This window comes from Oncorhynchus masou, chromosome 22, assembly GCF_036934945.1.
Source record: "Oncorhynchus masou masou isolate Uvic2021 chromosome 22, UVic_Omas_1.1, whole genome shotgun sequence".
NCBI classification, from domain to species: domain Eukaryota; kingdom Metazoa; phylum Chordata; class Actinopteri; order Salmoniformes; family Salmonidae; genus Oncorhynchus; species Oncorhynchus masou.
The window spans coordinates 36,148,734-36,168,265 of record NC_088233.1 but is presented as its reverse complement, the minus strand read 5'-3'; the positions used below and the strand labels follow the sequence as shown (position 1 = coordinate 36,168,265).

The window sequence follows — 19,532 nt, the reverse complement described above, 5'->3', positions numbered from 1 at the left end:
TCAAAGTGTTTCCTTTCAAATGGTATTAAGAACATGCATAACATTGCTTCAGGTCCTGAGCAACAGGTTGTTAGATTTAGGTTTGTCATTTTAGGCGGAAAAAAAAGGCTATGATCCTTGAGGATATTATAGCAGTTTCACCATTTCAGTGAAAAATTCCATCCATGAGAGCAGACTGAAAAACACGACACAGAAGACCTATTGTAAAATGAAAGCCAAAATCAGAGCTGGCTTTGTAATCCAATTAAACAGTAAACTATGCTGATATTGTTAAAACTCACTGCTCCTTTGCCTCTCCCACATAATTATAACAGACAATGTGACAAGGCATTACAAGAGATAAAAAACAACACTTTATTTACAAATTTGCCTGCCTGTTTTCTCATGACTAATACGGAATGGTTTCGCTCTCCTACAGTGCGAGTATTCCTTCGCTATTTTTACACAATCCTGTCATCCTGTGTAATAGAAATTGACAATTTGTCCATCAAAGGAATATACTTTTTAAGCACTAAATAAACAGCTGCTGGACACTGACTTTTAGGATTCAAATCGATATAGAAAACAAAATCCATTTGGAGCACAGTTACAGAAAAACACTTAAAATGGATCGTTTAAACAAATCACACAATGCAAAAACAGTTGAGCTAATTCTATCAAAGGGTTTACTAGGCCGTGCTTCTCACGGTTGAAAACCCAGCGACTGCTCCTGTATGAGAATAAAGCACTGATGCTACACACATGATACATTCCACAGAATCCGTCTAGGTTTAAATGACATCCTGTGAGTGAAAACCTTGGGGTAAATACTCACCATAGACTGTTACCACCATTCACCACAATGTGACATTTTATAGGCCTAATAAAGAAAACAGGGCCTTAAGATCGATTCAGAGTGTTCATAGATTGTGAAGAGGCAAGGAAACTATGTTTTGTCGACATCTTGGCAGGAAACCAAGAAAGCTCTCAACTCCTCATGTTAACATAGTGAGTGTATGTGTGTATGTACAGTACAGGAGGGTTCTAGAAGGCATAGCGTGTGCGGATGTCCTCCAGTTTCTTTGAGACCTCAGGGGGAGTACGGTCCAGCTCCTCAGCAACACTCTTCTGCTTGTGGGGGTCCATGGAGTTGAACTGCTCACACAGATCTCCATCTATCACATTCTGCACAAACAGACAGGAGAGAGGGTCAGACACAGTAGGTAAGAGACTGTCTGGATGGCCAAAGAACAAGGCTTCCGATTTCCGCAATCAAGTTCAGAGACCGCATGCAATCTGTTAAAAATTCACAGCATGTCTACAGTCATCAAGTCCAGAACAGACTATGGGAGGTGCACAGTAGTACATAGAGCCATGACTACATGGCATCAAGTAACTCATGCAAGCAGTACAATTTGAATTATAAATACACCTCATGGAACAGCGGGGACTGTGAAGCAACACAAACAAAGACACATGCATACAAACACACGCACTATACACACACACGTTACAGATATGTGGTAGTAGAGTAGGGGCCTGAGGGCACACACTTAATCTGTTATGAATGTATTGTCATGTTTTTAACATGTATAACTGCCTTAATTTTTCTGGACCCCAGGAAAAGAAGCTGCCGCCTTGGCATGAACTAATGGGGATCTGTAATAAACCCCAGGAAGAGTAGCTGCCGCCTTGGCATGAACTAATGGGGATCTGTAATAAACCCCAGGAAGAGTAGCTGCCGCCTTGGCATGAACTAATGGGGATCTGTAATAAACCCCAGGAAGAGTAGCTGCCGCCTTGGCATGAACTAATGGGGATCTGTAATAAACCCCAGGAAGAATAGCTGCTCCCTTGGCATGAACTAATGGGGATCTGTAATAAACCCCAGGAAGAGTAGCTGCCGCCTTGGCATGAACTAATGGGGATCTGTAATAAACCCCAGGAAGAGTAGCTGCCGCCTTGGCATGAACTAATGGGGATCTGTAATAAACCCCAGGAAGAGAAGCTGCCGCCTTGGCATGAACTAATGGGGATCTATAATAAACCCCAGGAAGAATAGCTGCTTCCTTGGCAGGAACTAATGGGGATCCATAATAAATACACTAATGATACTGATCCAGCCAAATGTATGTCAGGAACGACATGCAGTTGGTTCCTGGCATAAGTTTTCGCCCAAAATATTTGGTATCAGATTCCATTTGTTAACAGTGGTGTCCTTTGGACATATTCCCTCTACATCGCTGGGAGTATAAATTGTGGCTTTCTTTGCCCCACCACCCTAGGGGAATATTAATGCAACCTAATCAGGTAGTACCCACCTTTACAGGGAAGTAGTAGGAGCGGAAGCTGAGGTGGTCCCTGCCACACAGAGGGGGGAACTCTGAGCGCATATGCATCTCTAAGTGCTGGAAGAAGTCATGATCCTGAAGACAGAGAGGCACACCATAGATTAATTATCGACATCAATTAATGCTGTCCAGACCCCAAAAAATATTTTGACCAATCGATTGGTTGAAATGGTAAAAACATGTATTTTTCCATCCATTCAGAGAGTTCAGACAACTTGACCTTTTCCACATGTTGTTATGTTACAGCCGCATTCTAAAATTGAGTAAATTGTTTTTTTCAATCAATCTACACATAATACACCATAATGACAAAACATTAAACAGGTTTTTAGAAATGTTAGCACATTTAATAAAATAAAAAAACTGAAATATCACATTTACATAAGTATTCAGACCCTTTACTCAGTACTTTGTTGAAGCACCTTTAGCAGCGATTACAGTCGTGTCTTCTTGGGTATGACGCTACAAGCTTGGCACACCTGTATTTGGAGTTTTTCCCCATTCTTCTCTGCAGATCCTCTCAAGCTCTGTCAGGATGGATGGGGAGTGTCGTTGCACAGCTATTTGAATGTCTCTCTAGAGATGTTTGTCCGGGCTCTGGCTGGGCCACTCAAGGACATTCAGAGCCTTGTCCCGAAGCCACGCCTGTACTGTCTTGGCTGTGTGCTTAGAGTCGTTGTCCTGTTGGAAGGTGAACCTTGGCCCCAGTCTGAGGTCCTGAGCGCTCTGGAGCAGGATTTCATCAAGGATCTCTCTGTACTTGGCTCTGTTCATCTTTCCCTTGATCCTGACTAGTCTCCCAATCCCTGTCGCTAAAAAACATCCCCACAGCGTGACGCAGCCAGGTCATGGTGGATGGTGCCTGGCCATTTTTTTTTATCAAAATGAATTCTTTGGCAGAAATTCCTTCTGGAACATGTGAACTTCCATGTGCCTTAATATTAAACTTGTATCCCATCCTTAAATACAAATAAAATTGTTAAATTACGAGCCTATTTTAGCCACGGAAGAAGACAGGAACCTTCCCACTAGTCATGATTGGCTAAGATAATGGGTGGGCTGGACATGCCGGGAGATGAGTTTGGATTGGTCTGCCATGTAGCATGCTTCTGTTTATAACATGAGCTGCCCAGTATGTGTTGATAGCCATCGAGAAATACAAACATTTTGCTACTTTTCTCAACAACATTGGTGCCCTGAATTTAGCAGGCACTATTGACAGATCAGTTGGATATAGTTATTTGCTAATTTCTGCACACGCCACGGTCAGTGTGAACCGGAATGACTTGACAACGCTGGCCAAATAAGATGTTGCTACAAACAAAACAGTTAAATGGTCCCAGTCTGCCGTGAAGCATTCATCCATGTATACTGGTAAGAGTCTAGCTACATTTTCAGGTATTACACATTTCTAATCTTGGCAGAAAGTTGTTTTCATTGCAAGTTAAAAGCGTACTGTTAACTAGCTAGCGAACGCTAGCTTGCTCGCTCGCTATGTAATGATAAATGTATAATCTTTGTTGTAATATCATTCGAATCAGAAATCCATTTGCATTCTTTGTTATAGCCTAAAGTTAGCTATCTAACATTGAACCTGGTTGGTTAGCTTTAGCTACCTGCAGATTCATACTACAGCTATGACTATGTTTGTATTGGTTGATAGTAGTAAGATTGGGGATAATGCCGGTTCCTTGTTTAGCTAGCTAGCTACATGTCTAAACAAAATATTTATAAAATATTTTTATCTGGACACTATTTTTGAATTGCTACTATGCTACAAAAAATATTTATTTAACCTTTATTTAAATAGGCAAGTCAGTTATAACAAATTCTTATTTACAAGAAACCATTTCACTGTACTGTTTGCACATGTATTCTGTGCATGTGACATAAACGTTTTATTTATATAGTGTGGGTTTACTAGAGACAGTAATGTGAAGAACAATATGACATGCATCAGAGTCAGATTAGGATGTAGGCCAATGACTAGATAGTGTATTTTTACCTGGAGTTTTTATTTGTTGTAGGCTACTACTTTTACCAATTTTAGTCTTGAAATCTTTGGTTGTTAATAACTAAACTAATATTTCGGTTTAGCAAATGGCCTCACATGAATCCTTAAATAAATGGGTGGTGCTATGGCTAAAAAGGGTGTGAAAAAGAAGAGCTCTCCAGTAGGTGTACCAAAACGTTCAACGACCATTTTCTCAAAAGTGGGGTTACAAGTTAATCAACTTTCAACGCATAATTACTTACCATTGTTCTTCAACTATAGTGTATAATATACAATTTTCTAGCTCTGAATCTAGACTTTTATCCAATGTAAAAAACTGACTTTCAAATTTTGCTACATGAGCCCGAATCGAGGCAGTCGGTCACATAGACAGTTGTATGCCTTTCCAATCATGTCCAATCAATTGAATTTACCACAGGTGGACTCCAATCAAGTTGTAGAAACATCTCAAGGATGATCAATGGAATCAGGATGCACCTGAGCTCAATTGAATCTCATAGCAAAGGCTCTGAATACTTATGTAAATGTATTTTTTTATACATTTGCAAACATTTTTAAAAACCTGTTTTTGCTTTGTCATTATGGGGTATTGTGTGTAGATTGATGAGAAAAACAATTAATGTAATCTATTTGAGAATAAGGGTGGAGTGTAAAAAAAAGGTGGGAAAAGTTGAGGGGTCTGAATACTTTCCGAATGCACTGTAGACACACCTAGTGTGTTTTAATCATATCAACTATATATGCATTGAGCTTGTCTGATGCTTTAAGTGCACGGTTTAATGAAAGACACAAATTACTAGAGATACATCTTCCAGATAACTAGAAGAAAAAAAAGTAATCTGACCATCCTCGTCCCGCTTCTACTGACTTTACCCTCCTGAATTTGCAGATAATATGCTGCACGCGGAGTCTGCAACCTCTCTCATGTGGATTTCCAATTTTAACAGCAATCTTAAAGTTGATCCACAGATTTTCAATGGGATTCAAGTCTGGGCTTTGGCTGGAGCCACACAACGACTTTCACATTCTTGTTCTGAAGCCATTCCAGCATTGCTTTGGCTGTATGCTTGGGGCCATTCTCCTGCTGGAATGTAAATCTTCACACCAGTCTACAGTAGTTTGCACTATGAAGCAGGTCCACATGAAGCATTTGTATTTGGCTCCATTTATTGTTTCTTACCAGTCTCCCAGTCCCTGCCAATGAAAAGCATCCCCATAGCATGATGCTGCCACCACCATGCCCCACAGTAGGGATGGTGTTAAACAAGTGATGATCTGCCAGACAAAGCGCTTTGCATTCAGGCCAAAGAGCTACATTTTTGTCTCATTAGACCACAGAATATTTTGCCACGCAAGAACATTCAGAGACTTGTCCCAAAGCCACTCCTGCATTGTCTTGGCTGTGCACTTAGGGTTATTGTCCTGTTGGAAGGTGTACCTTCGCCCCAGTCCGAGGGCCTGAGCGCTCTGGAGCAGGTTTTCATCAAGGATCTCTCTCTACTTTGCTCCATTCATCTTTGCCTTGATCCTGACTAGTCTCCCAATCCCTGCGGCTGAAAAACATCCCCACAGCATGATGATGCCACCACCATGCTTCACCGTGGGGATGGTGCCAGGTTTCCTCCAGACATTATGTTTGGCATTCGGGACAGAGTTCAATCTTGGTTTCATCAGACCAGAGAATCTTGTTACACATGGTCTGAGTGTCTTTAGGTGCCTTTTGGCAAACTCTAAGCGGGCTGTCATGTGCTTTTTACTGAGGAGTAGCTTCTGCCTGACCACTATCATAAAGGCCTGATTGGTGGAGTGCTGCAGAGATGATGGTTGACCTTCTGGAAGGTTCTCACATCTCAACAGAGGAACTCTGTCAGAGTGACCATCAGGTTCTTGGTCACCTCCCTGACCAAGGCCCTTCTCCCCCGATTGCTCAGTTTGGCTGGACGACCAGCTATAGGAAGAGTCTTGCTGGTTCCAAACTTCTTCCATTTAAGAGTGATGGAGGCCACGGTGATCTTGGGGACCTTCAATGGTGTAGACAATTTTTGGTACCCTTTCCCAGATCTGTGCCTAGACACAAACCTGTCGTCTCTGAGCTCTACGACAATTCCTTCAACCTCATGGCTTGGTTTTTGCTTTGACATGCACAGTCAACTGTGAGACCTTATATAGACAGATGTGTGCCTTTCCAAACAATGTCCAATCAATTGAATTTACCACAGGTGGACCAGTCAAGTTGTAGAAACATCTCAAGGATAATCAATGAAAACAGGATACACCTGAGCCCAATTTCGAGTCTCATAGCAAAGGGTCTGAATAAGTATGCAAGTAAAGCATTTGTTATTTATTTCTAATACATTAGCAAACATTTCTAAAAACCTGTTTTCGCTTTGTCATTATGGGGTATTGTGTGTAGATTTATGAGGGAAATTAATTTAATCAATTTTAGAGTAAAGCTAAAACGTAACAAAATGTGGGAAAAGTCAAAGGGTCTGAATACTTTCCGAATGCACTGCATGACTCGTCACAATTCTATCTAGGAGATGTACGAACAGTTCTTTTAACCTAATAGTTTCTGCTCTGACATGCACTGTCTATGGAACCTTCTATAGACAGGTCTGTTTCTAAATCATGTCCAAACAATTTAATTGGCCACAGGTGGAATCCAAACAAGTTGTAATGATGGAAATTGGATGCACACACGCTGAATTGAGGGGTGTAAATAACTTATGTAAATGAAATTTCGGTATTTCATTATCAATAAATTTGCAAAACTTTCTCAAAACATATTTTCACTGAAACATTATGGGGTGTTGTGTGTAGATTGGTATTGTAGATTGGTATTGTATCAATTTTGAATTCAGGCTGTAACAACAAAATGTGGAATAAGTCAAGCGGTATGAATACTTTCTGAAAACACTGTGTGTGTGTGTGTGTGTGTGGTACCTCGTGGGAAGTGAAGGGCACCAGGATGCCGATGCCTCCAGACAGAGTTGTGTAGACCAGAGATTCCGAGCCTCCGGGGATCAGTGTGGTCTTCTGCAGTGACAGCACTGTCTCACCAATGTGGTAGTTCATGATCACTTCAGCCTGACACGGGGAACAGACATGGTACAGGGTCAGGCACAGACAGGGCATTACAGAACAATTCTCACCCATGACACACACCCAGAAAACATTGCTTATATGCATCCTTTTTACCAATTGCCCACAATAAATCCAAGCGGAGGGAATTTCCCACTGACTATCTAAACATCTTCTAGCTCTTAAAAGCTTCCAATAAACAGCTAAAAGGAAAACAGTATATTTAACAGCAAATTGGCTTGGAGAGCTGCCAAGATTTGGAGAGCAGGTCTGGCCTCGGATGAGGCAAACCACAACATCACCAAGACATACAGTGATCCAGAGCGAGAGACCGACAACAAGTCTCTATAGAGCTGTGATGCTGTGACAGAAGAGCAGAAAGCCTGTACCTTCTGAGAAGCTCCGTTCAGCAGACCTCTATCCCACAATGCTTTGTTCCCAGTTGGGTCCTCATCCACATCGTCACTGGTGTTAGGGGGAAGGCGTACCTGAGGTGGTACAAAATGTAAGTGTAAAGATGCTTCAAGATGTTTGTGGCATCATTGAAATATCACAAATTGGATAAAACTGTTAGTATGACGCATCTGGCAAACACTCCCTTTTAGAGAAAAGGTAGTATCCAATATAATACCCAATGCCTTTGACAGAAAGGAACAATAAAGAGCGACCACATACAATGCTGATGTTGCCAAACTTGTCGGCTGAAGCCATGGTGTCGTAGTCCAGCAGGCAGGCAGTGGTGACCCAGCGAGGGTGGGTGTCGTCAGCGAAGATGATCAGCTGATTCTCGTTGCGCTTGTAGCGCACCCAGAACAGACTCTCCTGTACATCAGTCACTATGACCCGCTGACCGATGGTGTGGATACCAGTCACCAGGTTGGGCACATGCTGCAAACGAGACAGATGACATCAACTGAACACCTTTGTCCTCAATGGACTGCCATATGGATTTAATTTGGAAGGTCTGGAACCTAAACAAGAGGTGGACAGTGGTAAATTGTCATTTGGTACAATGGATGGATGATGCTATGGCCTTTTATCTTTGATTTTGGAAGGTGATTCTTACAAATCAATCTACTCCCGAACATGATTACTGCACTTAGATCGCTAACAATTCTACAGTGGTTAACTTGATTCCTTTGAGACCTGAACCTGAAGTATTTTAGTTCAGTCTTAAACTAGGCTGGGTGGCAAATTGTATTTTACTATATACCGGTATCTATCCAAACAATGCTGTGGATAGATGATTTGTTCCATTACATAATTCACTAATGATTCAAAGAATATATAGCAATCATCAATTTTAAATCAGTAGTAAGAAACTGCTCTTCAGCTGAGGACTAGCAAACTTGCAAGAACAAGTCAACAACTTCGGGAGTAGAGACCCCTGGAAAAAGGCATACTGCTGTCACGTTGCGAAAGTAAAAATAGGTCAAATAGAATGATTAATCTCATAAAGAAATAAATAAGAGGCATACTAAGACAAAATAAATGTGACAGTATACATGATAAACTACTGCAGGAAATTAATTGATTACATTTCTTGAAGTTCATGTTGGAATTAATTAACTATGCAAATGGTAACCACTGGTCGAGTACCAGTGTTTGTGGTTACAAAGGAGGATTTATATTCAATGTTCTACAAATAAGACTACGTCAACCTAAAATAATTTTTTTAGAACTATTAATATTCAGAAACATCAAATACCATCATAAATGGACATAAATAAATTCACTAAATGTCAATGTCATAAATCATTTTAAAAACATTAATATGGCAGTTGTTACCAATGTCTAAAAACACAAATATTTTAAGTTATAAACTGTACACGACATGATTGCAAATGTAAAACAAGTGCCGTGCTAAGCACTTTCAACTCTTTGCGACAGCCCTTTTTTTAATTTCGGCGACATCAATTAATTTTTAAATCAGAGAAAAATAAAAAATAAACATAGCAGGTTACAAAGTAGAGCTTCATAGCCATGTTTTAATGTATGGGTTGACAGGGATTGGTCCAAATTTACATCCAGCCATCCCCATTTCCATGACGAGAAAAAAAAATTATATCGATTTGAATCCCACTTTGTAACAACAGAGAAAGTAAAGTGGTGCAATTACAAAAGACAGTCGCAGGAGCATCAATCTGACCCTTTGACACTTCCTGGTCTGAGAGCTTGTTAGCCTTCCTAACCAGCCACTTACCACACTGCTGTCTGGTCTTGTGTTTACACAGTAGAGTCAATAGTTTTTTATACATCCCTGTGTGTGTTTGTAACGTCAAGCTCCCGTCTCACCTTGTTCTCACACTTCCGGAGCAGCTTCTTCTTGCCCAGGTCATAGATGCGCAGCAGTTTGCCAACGCCCACCAGCACACGGCCCTGGAACGGAGCGATTGCCAGAGGAACGTCCTCCACTGGAGTCTGTCAAAACAACATTCCTTTACCATGTCAAAAACTGATCGTAAAGGTCAGTAACATACGACCCTGAAAGGACATTCTGTAGAGCACACATTTCTTTTGAGTTTGGGTGGATGAGAAGTTGAGCTTCACCACCCACCTAGAGAACCTTGTCAGGGAACTCAAGCTGCGTATTGGGTTTTATTACCGGCACAAAGCTGTTTTTTCCTTCCAGATAGAAAATATGTGATTTGTTGTACTTTTCTCTCTGTGTTGCTCTACACTGAAGGCTCTTAACTCTGTATCATGCAGCCTTTCGTTTTGTCAACAATCAGAAATGTCCAACTCACCATTGTGATCAACAGTGTTGTCGGGTGGACATCACAACCAAACACAGGCGCAAACATTCTTATGTACTTAAAATGGCCTTGTATCCTCTCTTTAGCACAATATTTTGCCTCTTGCCTGGCCAACACCGCTAATTATGAAATTCTTAATAGACTCTAGAATACTTAGAAGACCCACAGACTGGAAAAGGGCAGCCGGCTCCAACAGAGTCACCATTGTCCCTCAGGGAGTTGGGTAAAGGAGGAGGGGGAGGGGTATGAATGATGGTACTCTGACTCTCAAAGGGCAATTATGACCATCCCGAAAATAATGTCTGTGGTAAACACAGGCTTAAGAGATCCAATACATATTTTGTTCCATGAGATAATCTTTATCAGCTAATTTGTGAATTTTGAAGCATTTATTTAATCAAAACAAGCACATAACTCAGGGGTGTCAAACTCAACCAGTGCAAGGGCCACACTGAAAAGACCACGAATTCGTAGTTTTAATAGAAATAATATGGCCCTTGATGTACATAGCATTAAACATAAAAACAAAATAGATCAATAATATTGGTCCAGCCTTTGCTGCTATGCTTGCAAATGTGCATAATATGCTGCTGCAAAAAAGTATTAACTACAAATAACAAAAACGTAGATAGGTTGTTGTAACATTAATATTTGTTTTGCACTGCATGAATCACCAGTGCGGTTGAAATCAGCATTGCTGTATGGTGCACTTCAAATGTCTTATAGTTGAATAGCCAGCCTATGCTACTGCTCAAATGTTGCTGTAATAGGCATGCTTGTTTCTCCTCCGCATGGTGTTTTGTTGCAGGTTTTGTTTTTTTGAAATTCGTTGTCAAGCTTTAAAAATAGTAGCCAGGCAGCAAACTTTCAATAGCCTAGCGAGGACTGTGGTATGGGTCTGTACAATTTCCCTCCACTGCGTGCGGTAAACGGGACACACAATAGCAGCGCATCCGGCTGTAGTTTCATAAAATAGATGACTCAGCTGTCAATTTATACCTGCGTGTAAATCCTTCATCTAGGAACTAGATTACATTTAATGTAGGCTACAGTTGAGCAGATTATTATTTCGGATTTCCACACATGGGTAACATCATTTAGCAGGACCTAACAAATTTCAGCCCTTTTAAAAACTGATTTTACGTAATTCTACGTCCTTTCCATGACAGAAGACATTAGTTTTATCTTTTTTTAATACCACACAAATGACTGGCTACTCCGACTGACAAACTGCAATCAATCTGGTCTTGAATTCAAACAGCCCAGACCAATAAAGCGACACACAGCTTGTACGATATTATGAAGAAATATATATATACAGTGGGGCAAAAAAGTATTTAGTCAGCCACCAATTGTGCAAATTCTCACACTTAAAAAATATGAGGCCTGTAATTTATCATAGGTACACTTCAACTATGACAGACAAAATAAAATAAAAATACAGAAAATCACATTGTAGGATTTTTAATGAATTTATTTGCAAATAATGGTGGAAAATAAGTACTTGGTCAATAAAAAAGTTTCTCAATACTTTGTTATATACCCTTTGTTGGCAATGACAGAGGTCAATTATTTTCTGTAAGTCTTCACAAGGTTTTCACACACTGTTGCTGGTATTTTGGCCCATTCCTCCATGCAGATCCTCCTCTAGAGCAGTGATGTTTTGGGGCTGTTGCTGGGCAACACGGACTTTCAACTCCCTCCAAAGATTTTCTATGGGATTGAGATCTGGAGACTGGCTAGGCCACTCCAGGACATTGAAATGCTTCTTACGAAGCCACTCCTTCGTTGCCCGGGCGGTGTGTTTGGGATCATTGTCATTCTGAAAGACCCAGCCACGTTTCATCTTCAATGCCCTTGCTGATAGGAGGTTCACACTCAAAATCTCACGATACATGGCCCCATTCATTCTTTCCTTTACACGGATCAGTCGTCCTGGTCCCTTTGCAGAAAAACAGCCCCAATGCATGATGTTTCCACCCCCATGCTTCACAGTAGGTATGGTGTTCTTTGGATGCAACTCAGCATTCTTTGTCCTCCAAACACGACGAGTTGAGTTTTTACCAAAAAGTTCTATTTTGGTTTCATCTGACTATATGCCATTCTCCCAATCTTCTTCTGGATCATCCAAATGCTCTCTAGCAAACTTCAGACGAGCCTGGACATGTACTGGCTTAAGTAGGGGGACATGTCTCGCACTGCAGGATTTGAGTCCCTGGCGGCGTAGTGTGTTACTGATGGTGGGCTTTGTTACTTTGGTCCCAGCTCTCTGCACGGGGGGGAACTGGTGAATGACCATTCATGTGGATCTGGAATGACCACCCCCATGTGGATCTGGGATTTTTGCTCACCGTTCTTGTGATCATTTTGACCCCACGGGGTGAGATCTTGCGTGGAGCCCCAGATCGAGGGAGATTATCAGTGGTCTTGTATGTCTTCCATTTCCTGATTATTGCTCCCACAGTTGATTTCTTCAAACCAAGTTGCTTACCTATTGCAGATTCAGTCTTCCCAGCCTGGGGCAGGTCTACAATTTTGTTTCTGGTGTCCTTTGACAGCTCTTTGGTCTTGGCCATAGTGGAGTTTGGAGTGTGACTGTTTGACATTGTGGACAGGTGTCTTTTATACTGATAACAAGTTCAAGCAGGTGCCATTAATACAGGTAACGAGTGGAGGACAGAGGAGCCTCTTGCTCGTTTGTACGTGACCAAATACTTATTTTCCACCATAATTTCTACATAAATTAATTAAAATCCTACAATGTGACTATCTGGATTTTTTTTTTTAGGCAACAGCTTGTCTCAAGATGACAAACTTTGAAAAACGGTGCTGCGGTTAGCTAAAAATTGTTTTCATTGGTTCTACAGACGGATAAGTCTTCTATTGTCAGCAGTAGGCATTTGCTTTCAACTGTACGATTTTTCCCAAGATTGTATTTTTTAAATTTGCACAAGGATAAACCGACAGCCGCAACCAACATTAGAAATATAATCCATAGATAGATAGCAGTAGGGTTGCACATTTTGGGGAATACTCAGGTGGAAACTTTCCGTATGAATTAAATGGGAATATATGGTAATTCACAGAAATATACGCAAATTAATATTAATACAATTTAAATGTTTTTTGCATTGGATATATTTACCATATCATATGGGGACAGAAACAAACAGTTTACCTTATCATAAGTAGACATAATTACAAATGATTAAATCCTTCCAATAGAAATTTAAATAGAAATTAAATGAGGTTTCCCCTTCCCTCCATTTTTTTTCAGGGGTTTGCTCTCAAAAATCACACCTTTTTGAACAAGAATTTGTTCCTTGTTGACTTGCCTGGTTAAATGGTTAAACAAAAAATGTAAAGCATAAAATACTGATAAGACCCGCTGAGACTGGAAAAGGGACAGAAAGTCAGAATGTGTCAACAAAGTCACCATTGTCCCTCAGGAAGTTGGGTAAAGGGGAGGGGTGGAAACAAGAAAGAGTACTCTGACTCTCAAATGGCAATTATGACCATTCAGAAATAACAGCCGGGGAATTCCTGTGCACATAGCTGTGGTCAACAAGACCAGGAAACCACTGGATTAGTCATATCCTCTGTCACTCACTCACCTTGTGCATAAACTCCAGTTTGTCCCCTCCCCCTCCCAGCCGATAGGTGTAGATAAAACCGCCTCCCACAGAGCGGGGGTTAAGGATCATGTCCCGGGCCACCCCCACCAGCACATACCAGTCATCACCTCCGCTGGCAAACCGACAAACAGTCACACTGCAGGGACAGAACACAAAGGCAAAGTAGGAGAGTGGGAAGGGATAAGTATTATTCCCTGTTTCAATCTCGACCTTTTGCGTGTGAACTGTGTTAAATGCTAAGATAGGTGATTAAAGCACTCTCCATTATTACTAAATCAAGAAGAGGCATGAAGATCCATCACTTCAATAGGACAACTTCACTCTCCTCAAACCCTTCCTTAAATGACAGTTAAGATTTTCTCTGTGTAATTTCATAAGAGCTGGTCATTTGAACAGGAAAACCAGCAGAGCCAATAATAACATCTCCCGAGTGACCCTACAGAGAGCAATAACGTCTAACGCAGACTAACTCCGCTATGGCTTGATGACCAAAGCCTATGGAGAACTTCCATTTTTTGGGGGACAAACACCGAAAATAAGGTTTGTGTTAAACACAGGCTTCGGAGATGTTATACATTTTGCTCAATAAGATCTTCATCAGCAAACATCACTTGTACATTTTGAAACATTTATGTAAATCAAAACAAGCACATAAAGCACAATGGCTTCATAATTCCTAAAGGTCATGTAATCTGACTGATATTATAGGGCATTATAAAATTAGTTATATTTTTTGCCTGATCCTGTTTGTGGTTTTTCCCCCGATTTGGCTTTTCCGGGTTTCTGTTTCTCCCCAGTTTTTGCTCTCAAAATCACACCTGTTTAATTGAAAAACAACTCAATTGGATGTTAAGTCCACAACAATGCTTTAACCACATCAGGAGTCCACTTTGGTGGTCTGGGAAAATCTAAGAAATGTAGAAATGTGGGTGCAGTTATCCTTTAATGCAAGTGTACACTAGCCAGAAACCTTGCTTGGTTAGCAGTGTTTCTGTAGCGCTCATGTGATTGCAGAGTTTTCTAAATAAATTGCCACTTGATTGATGCAAATACACATTCTGTCAGGTAGGCATACATAAATACATGAATGTTATTTTGTAGTTAACATTAAATTGATAATGTTTTTGGGAAATTATTTCCATCTACCAGCAGCACACAGAGACAGGCATTCCTGTGCTGCTTCAGGAAGTTCCAGGAAAATATGAATCAGTAGCTAGGTTTCCATCCAATTGGTGATTTTCATGCAAATATTATAGAATCCGCATTTCCGCCAAATGGACTTCTTGTGGATACAAATCAGTGTGTGATGACGTAGTGCCCACAAAACATAATTTCTCTTAAGTTTTCCTGTACCGAATAAAAATCTAATGTTCAATGCTTATTCATCGCATTTTTGTCAGTTAAATAGAAAATGTGCCACTCTGGTCTTGGCACCTACGCTCAAGCCAACAGCTGGCAGACACAGTGCAGTTAGGTTGTGCGGGTTGTCTAGTCTACATGACGAGGTTATTCATATCTTGATTATTGTCCAGTCGTGTGGTCGAGTGCTGCAAGGAAAGATCAACGCCTCTCCCCTATTTGACCTAGATAGTTTGTTTATGTATTGGTATTGATATGTAGGCTACGTGTGCATTTTATTTATTTTTGATGTAGTTCTGTCCTTGAGCTGTTGTCTATTAATGTTCTGTATTGTGTCATGTGTCATGTTTTGTGTGGACCCCAGGAAGAGTAGCTGCTGCTTTTACAACAACTAATGGGGATCCTAATAAAATACCAAATACCAAAAGTAGATTACCGGGGATAGGAGCAAGAACATTTTTTTTGTGTCAAACTGCAGCCAAGCATTGATCATCATGGTCACCAGAATTAAGACCCTCAATATTTTTTGGAAAGAAGCATCAAGCTCGACACTGTGCACTTTCACCACCCTGTGAAGTTCATAACTTAATTCATTTGTAGCCTAATAAACTGCATGGTTTCCCGAGTGGTAGTGGGAGGACCACAACATATCATCGCATGACTCCAAATGTACTTTGATATGGTTATTACATCCTTAACATTGCACATAAAGGCGTTTCCACTGCCATTTCCCGCATAATGATTTTTTTAAACACAAAAGACCCCACCATGTCAAACAAACAAATTATTTGACTGCATCCATCACAGATGTTGTAAAAACATTTTTTTTTTAATACAATATCACTTCACTCGTATATGGTTCATAATGCAATTTCCTCATGTCTTATGTTTAACTTGGGCTAATTAATTAATTTGTTGTTGAATTCTGTTTAAATGTCAGGATTCTGTGATTCCGGCTGGCTTTTTTTGCAGCGCGGATTTTATAGGGCCATAACATTATCTCATAGAACAAAACATATAAGATCTGACCTTATTTTGGCGTTTATCCCAAAACCCCATTTCCCCCCCATTAATTTCCTCCATAGGAATGGCTGAACGAACCAGAATTCATTCATCTAGGACCATGCCCCAGGACTACTTGACATGATGACTCCTTGCTGTCCCCAGTCCACCTGGCCGTGCTGCTGCTCCAGTTTCAACTGTTCTGCCTTATTATTATTCGACCATGCTGGTCATTTATGAACATTTGAACATCTTGGCCATGTTCTGTTATAATCTCTACCCGGCACAGCCAGAAGAGGACTGGCCACCCCACATAGCCTGGTTCCTCTCTAGGTTTCTTCCTAGGTTTTGGCTTTTCTAGGGAGTTTTTCCTAGCCACCGTGCTTCTACACCTGCATTGCTTGCTGTTTGGGGTTTTAGGCTGGGTTTCTGTACAGCACTTTGAGATATCAGCTGATGTACGAAGGGCTATATAAATAAATTTGATTTCATTTCATTTCATTTCATTTTTTAGGACTACAAGCCGGGGAGCTCTTTTCCATTCATCCATCCTGTCCTCACCTGAAGGCAGCCTCATTCTGCTCCAGTTGGACAAGGTCCAGAGTGGTTCCCTGGATGGGGTTGACCAGACGCACCAGAGAGGCCCACTGGCCAGACCCGGCCTTGGGCGCCCCAAAGATGGCCTCTGGCAGGTTCTCATTGAGGAAGGCAGCAGCCATCTCTGCTGCCAGCTCCCTCTCATCCTCACCAGCTGCCTCAACCATCTCCTATAGAAGGGAACAACACAGAAGTGGTGTCAGCGTCAGTTACAAACAGAGAGAAAGAAAGGAAGGGAGAAGGGTGTGAGAGATATCTACATAAGTGTAAGCCAAGTATTAGTCTAATTCCCCATGTCAATCTACACTGTGTGTGTAATCTCTGTATATATGCTGAGATCAGAGATGTTTAATGCTCTCTCCATTATTCTGTCAGAGAAGAGACATGAGAAACTCATCACATCAACAGCATAACACCCCTCGCCTCAAACCCTGCCTTCAATTAATCCTCTTTGGGTTTTTAGAAAAGCTCTATAAAAAAAAAACAATTGTAAAATATTTATATTGAAGTTTTGCCTATGTTATATCTACACTTTCATAATATCAGCCCACACAATCTACACGGCCTGGGTGTACAACACGTAACCTCAGCCCTCTCAGTCAGAACAGAACCATACCTCTGCCATCTGCTGCTTGCGCTGGGCCTTGGTGGCCTCTGTGTAGGCATTGTGATCAGTCTCTATGAGTATCAGGTTGTTTGTCTCTGGGTGAATGACAAACTTGCGAGGTGTGTACTGCAGGGGGAAGGCCACCTGGTTGAACACGGCACCCAGCTTCTCCAAGGCCAGAATCCTAAGAGGGAGACAAAGGCAGTGTCAGAAGATGTGTACCACGTAACAGGTGTGCCATGCCACAACTCAGCCATAATGGGAACAGAAATAACATTTCAAAAAGTAAATGGAACATAACCCTCATAAGTTAAATATCAGTGTTATAATTGAAAATGAGGATGGTTGAGGGTGAATGAGAGAAAATGAGATGTGATCTGTGTATATGCTGAGATCAGAGATGTTTACACTCTCTCCATTGGTTTGTCAGAGAAGAGACATGAAGACTCATCACTTCAACAGCATAACTGCTCTACCTTCAAGCCTTGTCAAAGACATTTCCTCAATCGACACTGAGTGTACACAAAATACAGTGCCTTGCGAAAGTATTCGGCCCCCTTGAACTTTGCGACCTTTTGCCACATTTCAGGCTTCAAACATAAAGATATAAAATCTGTTTTTTTGTGAAAATGTTGCGTGCTAAATGCTACTCAAAATGCTAAGCTAGCTTAGCATACTCTTACACAAATTAGTGATTTGCTATGGTTCAAAAGCATATTTTGAAAATCTGAGATGACAGTGTTGTTAAGAAAAGGCTAAGCTTGAGAGCAGGCGCATTATTTTCATTTTATTTGCGATTTTCAGAAATCGTTAACGTTGCGTTATGCTAATGAGCCTGAGGCTTTATTCACGATCCCGGATCCGGGATGGGGAGTATCAAGAGGTTTTAAACAACACTTTTTATGGATATCTTTAAGAAATGGCTTTCTTCTTGCCACTCTTCCATAAAGGCCAGATTTGTGCAATATACGACTGATTGTTGTCCTATGGACAGAGTCTCCCACCTCAGCTGTAGATCTCTGCAGTTCATCCAGAGTGATCATGGGCCTCTTGGCTGCATCTCTGATCAGTCTTCTCCTTGTATGAGCTGAAAGTTTAGAGGGACGGCCAGGTCTTGGTAGATTTGCAGTGGTCTGATACTCCTTCCATTTCAATATTATCGCTTGCACAGTGCCCCTTGGGATGTTTAAAGCTTGGGAAATCTTTTTGTATCCAAATCCGGCTTTAACCTCTTACATCTATGGGGGCGCTATTTCATTTTTGGATGAAAAACGTTCCCGTTTTAAACAAGATATTTTGTCACAAAAAGATGCTCGACTATGCATATAATTGATACCATTCGAAAGAAAACACTCTGACGTTTCCAGAAATACCAAGATATTCTCTGTGCGTGCCCTAGAACGTGAGCTTCAGGCAAAACCAAGATGAGATGGCATCCAGGAAATGACAAGGATTTTTGAGGCTCTGTTTTCCATTGTCTCCTTATATGGCTGTGAATGCGAGAGGAATGAGCCTGCCCTTTCTGTCGTTTCCCCAAGGTGTCTGCAGCATTGTGACGTATTTGTAGGCAGATCATTGGAAGATTGACCATAAGAGACCACATTTACCAGGTGTCCACCCGGTGTCCTGCGCCGAAATTGGTGCGCAAAAGTCACCTGCCAGTATTTTTCCATGCGATACAGAGAGGAAAGCAAGCTTCCACAAACTGCATATCAATGAAGAGATATGTGAAAAAACACCTTGAGGATTGATTCCAAACAACGTTTGCCATATTTCGGTCGATATTATGTAGTTAATCCGGAAAAAGTTTTAGTTGTAGGTGACTGAATTTTCGGTTCGTTTCGGTAGCCAGACGCAATGTAGAAAACGGAACAATTTCTCCTACACACAGACGCTTTCAGGAAAAACTGCGCATTTGGTATGTAACTGAGAGTCTCCTCATTGAAAACATCAGAAGCTCTTCAAAGGTAAATGATTTTATTTATTTGGTTATCTGGTTTTTGTGAAAATGTTGCGTGCTAAATGCTACTCAAAATGCTATGCTAGCTTTGCATACTCTTACACAAATTAGTCAATTTCTATGGTTCAAAAGCATATTTTGAAAATCTGAGATGACAGTGTTGTTAAGAAAAGGCTAAGCTTGAGAGCAGA

The 19,532-nt window shown here is 41.0% G+C and overlaps 1 protein-coding gene across 1 annotated transcript in view; it reads right to left on the bottom strand.

Annotated features, from left to right (window-relative positions):
* Positions 1-330: 330 nt before the first annotated feature.
* Positions 331-19,532, bottom strand: part of sf3b3 (splicing factor 3b, subunit 3) — a 39,779-nt gene continuing 20,577 nt past the window's right edge. Inside the window, exons 19-27 of the mRNA XM_064930060.1 lie at positions 17,391-17,565; positions 16,739-16,944; positions 13,796-13,952; positions 9,721-9,846; positions 8,101-8,313; positions 7,815-7,913; positions 7,288-7,431; positions 2,301-2,405; positions 331-1,164 (exon numbers count right to left, since the gene is read on the bottom strand). Of these exons, the coding sequence (XP_064786132.1) occupies positions 1,024-1,164; positions 2,301-2,405; positions 7,288-7,431; positions 7,815-7,913; positions 8,101-8,313; positions 9,721-9,846; positions 13,796-13,952; positions 16,739-16,944; positions 17,391-17,565 (1,366 nt within the window). The 3' untranslated portion in view covers positions 331-1,023. The remainder of the gene's footprint in view (positions 1,165-2,300; positions 2,406-7,287; positions 7,432-7,814; positions 7,914-8,100; positions 8,314-9,720; positions 9,847-13,795; positions 13,953-16,738; positions 16,945-17,390; positions 17,566-19,532) is intronic.